This window comes from Hemibagrus wyckioides, linkage group LG08, assembly GCF_019097595.1.
Source record: "Hemibagrus wyckioides isolate EC202008001 linkage group LG08, SWU_Hwy_1.0, whole genome shotgun sequence".
NCBI classification, from domain to species: Eukaryota; Metazoa; Chordata; class Actinopteri; order Siluriformes; family Bagridae; genus Hemibagrus; species Hemibagrus wyckioides.
This window is the reverse complement of record NC_080717.1, coordinates 24,848,516-24,858,012: the sequence shown is the minus strand read 5'-3', so window position 1 is coordinate 24,858,012 and position 9,497 is coordinate 24,848,516. Positions and strand designations below refer to the sequence as shown.

At 39.2% G+C, this 9,497-nt stretch overlaps 1 protein-coding gene across 1 annotated transcript; it reads left to right on the top strand.

The window, feature by feature from the left end:
- The first annotated feature begins 1,884 nt into the window (after positions 1 to 1,884).
- klhdc4 (kelch domain containing 4) lies at positions 1,885 to 9,280 on the top strand. The gene is made up of 12 exons (XM_058398047.1): positions 1,885 to 2,068; positions 2,725 to 2,816; positions 2,912 to 2,990; positions 3,136 to 3,234; positions 3,357 to 3,493; positions 4,559 to 4,651; positions 4,799 to 4,961; positions 5,207 to 5,285; positions 7,126 to 7,334; positions 7,409 to 7,826; positions 8,137 to 8,265; positions 8,901 to 9,280. Exons 1-12 carry the CDS (start codon positions 1,970 to 1,972, stop codon positions 9,071 to 9,073), a joined length of 1,770 nt encoding a protein of 589 aa, XP_058254030.1. The 5' UTR covers positions 1,885 to 1,969; the 3' UTR covers positions 9,074 to 9,280.
- The last annotated feature ends 217 nt before the right edge of the window (positions 9,281 to 9,497 follow it).

Here is a 9,497-nt window from a genome sequence, read left to right as displayed (position 1 = left end):
CAAAAACATCACAAACCATCACAAACCATTACAAACCATCATAAACCATCACAGACCATTACAAAGACTTTAGAAACCAACAGAACTCTATGCAGCTTTCTATGATTTCTCCACCACATTTCTCTTCTCCTATTCAGCAGCAAGACTTCCATCAGCCTGAATTCCTACTGATGCTGCCACCATGTGGACAATCGGAGAACCTCGCGATCTCGAGCAGACTTCAGGGTTCCACACAACCTCAGAGGCCACTGATAAACCCTGCCCTCGTCTCCTTCTCGTCCGCTTGAACAGGAAATTCCTCTCAGATTCCGATCGTTCTAATTTCCGGCTCTACATTTCACACAGGAGTACGAGCCGAGAGCGGCGGCCACGTGCGAGCGTGAACACGGGGGGGAATCGGTCCGCGGCCAAACAGCCTCACAGCATGACATTCAGTATGAATCTCACCTTTAACCCCAATGTGAGCGGCTGAGACATCTGAACTGTACAGATATTTACACAAGCCTTCTGTTGTGTGTCTGATAGATTACTCACGTAGAGACGGTCTCGTTTTTACCAATCAACTAGAATTAGGTGACATCAGAATCAGCAACATTCTAAAGACACATATCCGCTTTAAAATACAGAGATACTATAAAACCATATTAGATCAAGATTATGCTTTAAACCAGTGTGAGCTATCTAGACAGTGGCAATTGTATAAGGATTCCTGGTACCCTGACCCTCTCCACATTTTAGGGTTGCAAAGATTTTTTATTTTATTTTTGGTCATAAATCGAATGAATTCTGCTGCAGCCACATCATTATCTTTGAAAACCTGTGGAATGAATACGTTTAGTCAGAGAAGCAAGCCAAGAGGAACGCTCAACCTAATGCTACCACCACCATGCTTCGAAAAGACAACACTGAATCGATTCATATATGCTAATAATGCTATTTGGGGTGACAATTATTATGATCTCGGTGATAATATGTAGTATAAAATGACAGCGGAAGCCTGTGTGTTTCACAATCAGCACATGAGGAAGATAATCATATGACCTCTGACTTCTGATCCGTTATTCCTCGTGTCCAGGAGGCATGTAGACACCGCATGCTAATTACACATTTAACTAGAACATTCAGGATCGTACACGGAAAGCTCAATCTTCTCCTGCTGTTACTCACTCTGTGCTGTTTTATCTGCTACTGAAACAATAGTGGGAAAAAATAAATAAATATTAAAGATATTTTCAACATCTGGCTCAGTTTCCATCGGTGAATTTGACAAATGTGTATTTTTAGGATCAAGTTTTTAAATCAGAGAGGATCCTCATGATGATAGTGAGAAGGGGAATGATCTGTGTAAACACAGAATCTGGCAATAATACTGTCTATCTGAATAAATATTTTAAAATAATTTTAATCTGAAATCTAAATAATTTGCCTAAATAATTCAACTAATGAATGAGGGTTAAAATTAAATTATTATGGTTTAGGAAACCATCCAGCACTTATTAAACCGTGTTGTTTTATAAATTAAGGGATGATATATATATGAATCATATAGACTGTATGAGAGTTTAATGCAACTATTTATTTTTTTTTACAAATTAATTGATATAATAGTGACATTTAGCATAGCTGCAGCAGCGCCTCCAGTCCGCTTGGTGGCACTGCCGGTTTATTTATTTATAATAAATAAAATAATAAAAAATAATCACTGAAATAATGTTTTGTGTTGTGTTTTTTTCCCCGCTTTACACATTCCATCATTATAAATTAAACAATATACGTGGATTGAACGTTGAACTGTGTTTGATGGTTTCGATCGATCTGTCACAGCAGAATATGCGAGTCAAGTTCGCGATGAACTCAAAACGAGAACAACCACCACCGAAGAAGAAAACGCTGTTTCCGGAAGTAGTCCTGTTAAAAGTCCATGTGGAGGCTGTGAATTATTTTCTGTTTAAAAAAAATAAACTAAAAAATGGGTAAGAAGGGCAAAAAAGACAAGAAAGTAAAGGGGGCCGAAAAGACAGCGGCCAAAATGGAGAAAAAGGTGTCAAAGAGATCGAAAAAAGAAGAGGTGGGTGTGTTCTCGCAAAATGCTACCGCTTTATTTAGCTGCATGCGTGTTAGCCGGTTGGCTAACTGTCAGTTCTGTAGCAGTGCTTGGAGAAATCAAGAATCAAAAATGATTTTAGACAAACAAAAAATAAGAAATAAAAATACAGAAAATAGCTGGAAAGTGAATTATGCAGTCTGCTGTATGTAATAAAAATACAGCTGCACTGCGAAAATAAATAAATAAATAAAAACACCAGGACTTTTATTCTTTTTTGTGAAAACTTGAAATAACTACAGTAATAAACACATATACGATAATAAATACATATAAATTCATTCAAAAAAATATTCACAATAAGCAGGTTTCTGCTTAATCTCCAACAATAAGTTCGGCTCTACTTAAACACACATACATCTGTGTCATATTAACCCTTACTGTTCATGTAACTCAGTTCATTACATTTTGTTTCTGATTACTTTTATTTCTTTCTTGTTATTACAGTGTAATGTGCTCTTCTTCTTCTTCTTCTTCTTCTTCTTCTTCTTCTTCTTCTTCTTCACAGTAGTGGTGTTCATTTCTTTAACACCTGCTGTTGATCTTGTAAGACTGCAGAATCTCCAGAGAGACCATATAACGCAGCAAAGGAATTGAGTTTCCTGTGTGTTTTTGTGCAGGAGGATCTCGAGGCTCTCATCGCCGAGTTTCAGTCGCTGGATGCGAAGAAAACGCAGGTTGTCGAGACGACGTGTCCTCCTCCATCTCCCAGGTGCACATTAATAAAGCTCCTTTGTGTGTAGAAACACGTGAGATCTGTCCTGCTGTAGGATGTGAGGTGTGATGTGTCCTGTGTGCTGTGTTCAGGCTGAACGCGTCTCTGAGCGCACATCCAGAAAAAGACGAGCTGATCCTGTTTGGCGGAGAATACTTCAATGGAAAAAAGGTGAAATTGCAAGAAAAAGATCTCAGTCATGGGCAACAGGATAGCAGAAATAGCTACAGAACATCTACAAGAAATTTTCATTTTGTGATATTTAATCAGAGCTCTCTCTTCTGATCCTCCTTTTTTATATAAAAAAACATTTCAGACCTACCTGTACAACGACCTGTACTTCTACAACATAAAGAAGAATTCATGGGTGAAATCCGACATCCCGAACCCCCCTCCACGCCGCTGCGCTCATCAGGTACCTAACATCTGGATGGAGATGTTTACAGTTTAATCACATGTGTAAGGAGTCTCCAGGTATTTCAAGATATTTCAGGACAGAAAAGTGTGTGTTTTCTCTTTGTGTGTGTGTGTGTGTAGGCGGTGGTGGTGCCCCAGGCAGGGGGTCAGTTGTGGGTGTTTGGAGGTGAGTTTGCATCCCCTAACGGAGAACAGTTCTATCACTACAAAGACCTATGGGTTCTTCACCTCAACACACACACCTGGGAACAGATCAAGTAAGAACAAGAAAAACACACACACACACACACACACTTAACGTTAACATGGACACACTACACACTGATGTGAGAGGACGATATCACACTAAACACACTGACTGATTCACTCACTCTCTCACTGACTCACTGACTGACTCACTCTCTCACTGACTGATAGACTCTCTCACTGACTCACTCTCTCACTGACTGACTCACTCTCTCACTGACTGACTCACACACTGACTCACTCTCTCACTGACTGACTCACTCTCTCACTGACTGACTAACATACTGATTCACTCTCTCACTGACTGACTCACACACTGACTCACTCTCTCACTGACTGACTCACACACTGACTCACTCTCTCACTGACTGACTAACACACTGACTGACTAACACACTGACTCACTCTCTCACTGACTGACTCACTCTCTCACTGACTGACTCACTCTCTCATTGACTCATAGACTCTCTCACTGACTGACTCACTCTCTCACAGACTGACTGACTGACTGACTCTCACTCTCACTCCCGCTGTCTCTCTCTCTCTCTCTCTCTCTCTCTCTCTCTCTCTCTCTCTCTCTCTCACACTAACTCACTCAGTCATTTATATCTGGGAGCATGTTACTGTTGTTTACTCTTCAGTGTTAAACTGTATTTCATAATACAGAAAATCTAGAACATTCTAGTTGCTGACATTTATTTATAATTCATAATATTTTTCATCTAATTACAAATGTTCTAAATTTTTTACAGACAATTTGATTAAATACGTTACATTTAGCTCTGAAATGAAGCCATGCGATTTAAAACGCTCTAAACTGCACATCTGTTGCCAGTTATTTAATAATCAATTATTGGATAAATAAATAAGAATGCTGTGTTTATTTTCTGGAGGGAAGAAACTGCAGGTTTTATTGGTACTGCTGTTTAAACAGGAAAACATATATTTCCTTTTTTTTGCTTTTGCAAAATAAAGTCAAATCAATTACATTAGTTGTTTAAAGTCACAACAGCAGTAAATCTTTAATGAAGGGCTTTAATGCATTTGTTTGTCTGCTAAACTCTGTGTGTTTTCAGGGCTCCTGGCGCCCCCTCTGGTAGAAGCGGGCATCGCATGGTGCTGTGTAAAAGGCAGCTGCTTGTGTTTGGAGGATTTCACGAGAGCGTCAGGTACAAAACGGAATAAATTCACACCTTTATTATTCATTTCACGTAGAAATTAGTAAAGAAGAAGATATCCATTAAAGAAAGAAGAGGAAATCCATTAAACTGGGTGAAAATCAGCTGTATCATTGTAAATGTTTCTGTGTGATTTAGAGATTATATCTACTATAACGATGTTCACTCATTTAACCTGGACACCTTCGCCTGGTCCCGATTGGCCCTGTCTGGCTCCGCCCCCTCACCACGCTCCGCCTGCCAGATGACCACCACCCCTGACTCCTCCGGTGTCATCATCTACGGAGGCTACTCCAAATCCGTACGTCTTAAAATGACAGAATCTGAAGTTTGAGGTTGATTTTTTTCCACGTCTCAGCCTTGTGTTTTTGGAGTAGACGAGTTTATCACATTAATCCCGCTCAGACTGTAATGATAGTAATCATGATGCAGTGATGGTAAACTACACGCTGAACAGAAAATCAATAGCAAACATTGCTAGTGAGGAAATGAATGAAACAGGAAGTGAGGCAAGTGCTGAAGCTAAAGATTTCATTCTCTCACCAGAGAGCCAAGAAGGATGTGGATAAAGGGACCATCCACTCAGACATGTTTCTAATGAAGAAAGAGGGAAAAGAGGAGCAAGGTAACATCCACTCATAATCCAGATTAAAGAAGAGTAAAGTCACATACACTTATAATACAGATTAAAGAAGAGTAAACTCACATCTGATCATAATCCAGATTAAAGAAGGGTAAAGTCACATCTGATCATAATCCAAATTAAAGAAGGGTAAAGTCACATCTGATCATAATCCAGATTAAAGAAGGGTAAAGTCACATCTGATCATAATCCAGATTAAAGAAGGGTAAAGTCACATCTGATCATAATCCAGATTAAAGAGTAAAATCATAATCCAGGTTAAAGAAGGGTTAAGTCACATCTGATCATAATCCAGATTAAAGAAGAGTACAGTCAAATCTGATCATAATCCAGGTTAAAGAAGAGTAAAGTCATATCTGATCATAATCCAGATTAAAGAAGGGTTAAGTCACATCTCATCATAATCCAGATTAAAGAAGAGTAACATCACATCTGATCATAATCCAGATTAAAGAAGAGTACAGTCATATCTGATCATAATCCAGATTAAAGAAGGGTAACGTCACATCTGATCATAATCCAGATTAAAGAAGAGTAAAGTCACATCTGATCATAATCCAGATTAAAGAAGAGTAACGTCACATCTGATCATAATCCAGATAAAAGAGTAAAATCATAATCCAGGTTAAAGAAGGGTTAAGTCACATCTGATCATAATCCAGATTAAAGAAGAGTAAAATCACATCTGATCATAATCCAGATTAAAGAAGAGTAAAATCACATCTGATCATAATCCAGATTAAAGTAGGGTTAGGTCACATCTGGTCGTAATCCAGATTAAAGAAGAGTAAAATCACATCTGATCATAATCCAGATTAAAGTGGGGTTAAGTCACATCTGGTTGTAATCCAGATTAAAGAAGGCTTAAGTCACATCTGATCATAATCCAGATTAAAGTGGGGTTAAGTCACATCTGGTCGTAATCCAGATTAAAGAAGAGTAACGTCACATCTGATCATAATCCAGATAAAAGAGTAAAATCATAATCCAGGTTAAAGAAGGGTTAAGTCACATCTGATCATAATCCAGATTAAAGTGGGGTTAAGTCACATCTGATCATAATCCAGATAAAAGAGTAAAATCATAATCCAGGTTAAAGAAGGGTTAAGTCACATCTGATCATAATCCAGATTAAAGTGGGGTTAAGTCACATCTGATCATAATCCAGATTGAAGAAAGATTAAAAAAACCTTTGCTCATAATCCAGATTAAAGAAAGGTAAAGTAACTTTTGCTCATAATCAGGATTAAAGCAGATTAAAGTCATGGCTTCTTGTAATCCAGATGCTTATAAAAATCTCAGAAATGTAACTTTTTAATTCAAGTACTAAACTTTACTAAAAGTACTGACGAGACTGACATCAGCAGGGTTTAACAGTTATAAATAAAAATATCACTTACAGTTATAACAATTATAATAATAAGTTATATAACAGTCATATATAACAGTGATGGAACATTGTATATGTCACTAATATAAATTACATTAATACAACGTTACAGGTTCTAACAGATATAAACATTGAAGTTAAAATGTTTCTACCACTTATACCTTAAGAATTAATAATAATCAATAGAATTAATAATTAATATGTAATAAGTACAGACACAGAGTTTAGTGAAGAGTAATTATTGATATAAACTAAATACTGACACAATGTTTATAAACACTTATAGAGCAGTTATAGAGGTGAATAGTAATGAATTAATATTGATATTAAATTTTATACAGATATAATGAATAATAACTCAGTTATATTTTTATTTATGCAGTGTGTGTGTGTAAGTGCAGGTGTCAGCAATAATCCCGTGTTTGTGTGTAGAGAAGTGGTCATGGAGTCGCGTGAACCCGTCAGGTGTGAAGCCTCATCCTCGCTCTGGTTTCTCTCTGGCTGTGGGGCTGGCGGGACGAGCCATCCTCTTCGGAGGAGTGTGTGATGAGGAAGACGAGGAGACGCTGGAGGGAGATTTCTTTAACGACCTTTATCTGTACGACATCAACAAGAACCGCTGGTTCCCGGGACAACTCAAGGTCCAAAACCTCACCATTTTATTTATTTTCTTCTTATCATATCCTTTATTAATTACTTAATGCTCGTTGTGCAGGGGAACAAGTCGGAGAAGAAAAAGCGTCGTCGTGGGAAGAAAGCAGGAGAAGACGAAGGACAGGAGAACGAACTAAAACAGGAGAGCGGTGAAGCAGCAGAACAACCGATAGAAGTCGTGAAGGAAATTGTCACCGAGGATGGAACGGTGATGACCATAAAGCAGGCCATCCCCACGGTGCAGGAGAGCGAGGAAGAGGAGGATGAGGAAGAGGAGGATGAGGATGAAGGAGGCGCTGCCGCTCCTATGGTAGAGCCGTGCCCGAGGTCGAGTGCCATGGCGGCAGTAAAACACGGGAAGCTGTATTTATACGGAGGCATGTTCGAGGTGGGAGACCGTCAGTTCACCCTGAATGACCTGTACTGCCTCGACCTGCACAAGATGGAGCAGTGGGACGTGCTGGTGGAGATGGACCCCAGTACGTCAACACGTTTTTGATCCTTTTTTTCCCCAAAAAACATATTAATAGTATACTGGTTTATAATTGATCACTCGCTGAAATATATTGGTACATGAAGTCCCGCCCCTTCTCCACTTCACTGGACTAATTAACACTATGCTGGCATGAAAATTCGATCTTAAAACAGCTCTGTACTTTAGCTCTGCCTGGAAATTGTTAACGTTGTACATGAAATGTGTTTATTGCGATCATCCTTTGTTCAGATCGTTCTTTGTTGAGTAGGACACAAGCAACACTATCTACAGACGATTTCCTGCTGTCATTACAGAAACTCAAGAGTGGCTAGAAGAATCGGAATCGGAAGATGACGGCGAGGAAGAGGAGGGAAAAGCAGGCGAGGATGAGGACGAGGAGGATGAGTCCTCGGAGGAGGAAGAGGAGAGCGATGATGAAGGTGGTAAGTATTGTGGGGGAAAAAACGGGATAAGGTTTTGTCTGATATGAGGAGGAAAAACAGAAGAGTGCCAGATGTCCTGCTTTCTTGGCTTAATTCTCGTTAGAATAGTGACGAACATTTAGCCTCAACATTAACGAACGATAAACTACGCCACCACTGAAAACCACAGAAGTAAGGTTAACTTGTTCATGCTTTAACTAATTAACTAAATTGTAAATAACAAAAAACAAACAGTGAAAGGAGAGGGCCAATATTTATACCCAGATTTCGGTTGACACACTGTAAATTTAACTTATGTGAGTATTTGTCATTTCCACAATGACCGAAAAAGCAGACATGATTACTGCAGACCGCCACAGTCTGTGTCCAGCAGGTGGCGATAAAGAGCATCAGGAATGTGTAACAACTTACATGTCACACTAAAGCTTTGCGCCTGTTCGTTTGTGCATATTTCTGGCAAAAGTAGCTCGCTTTACGTGGCGTTATTTATCAGCATGACAGAGTTTTACCTGTCTGTCACTGTTTTCTGTTTTTTTCTTCTCTATGATCACATAGAGCTCTGAAAATGACTTACTGAGCCACAGGAATGAAAACATCTGATCCTTAGCACTCGTATGTCCATGTGTGTGTTGCAGAGGATGACCATCCCCCGGTGAAGCCCGGCGAGAGTGTGAGTGAGTATCAGAGCCGGACCGAGGCGTACTGGCAACGACTGGCCCGCTCCAACATGGGCTCTGAAGCCAAGGACAAGAAAGTCAACAAAGTGGCACTCGCCATGGCCAAGGTGTTCTACGAGGATCAGGCATAGCAGAAGATGATTATAATGCGTGTCTGTGTGTGTGAGAGAGAGAGATGTGTATGCACATTTATGCGAAGTATTACCTACATCATATAATGTGTGTGTGTGTGTGTGTGTACAGTTATAAATGTGTCATTGCGTTTTAAGAGCAGCTTTTTTTTATTCTCTTTGACATATATGAGGATTTCTGCTCAATAAAACGTCTTTATTCTTGTCTTTCCTCTTTAATTTCCAGTGTTTCATGAATTTTTGTGGGAAAGTAAAAGTTTTTTCACTTCTTCAAATCTTCACTTTGTTTAGTTTTAATCTGAACCGATTATACACTCACAGATCTCTGTAAAAGCAGATTTGGAAGATCTGTAGGCTAACTCAAGCTAGCTGCCTGTTCTGCACCTAGCATTCTCACTCTGATAAATTTAACTAGCCATATTAG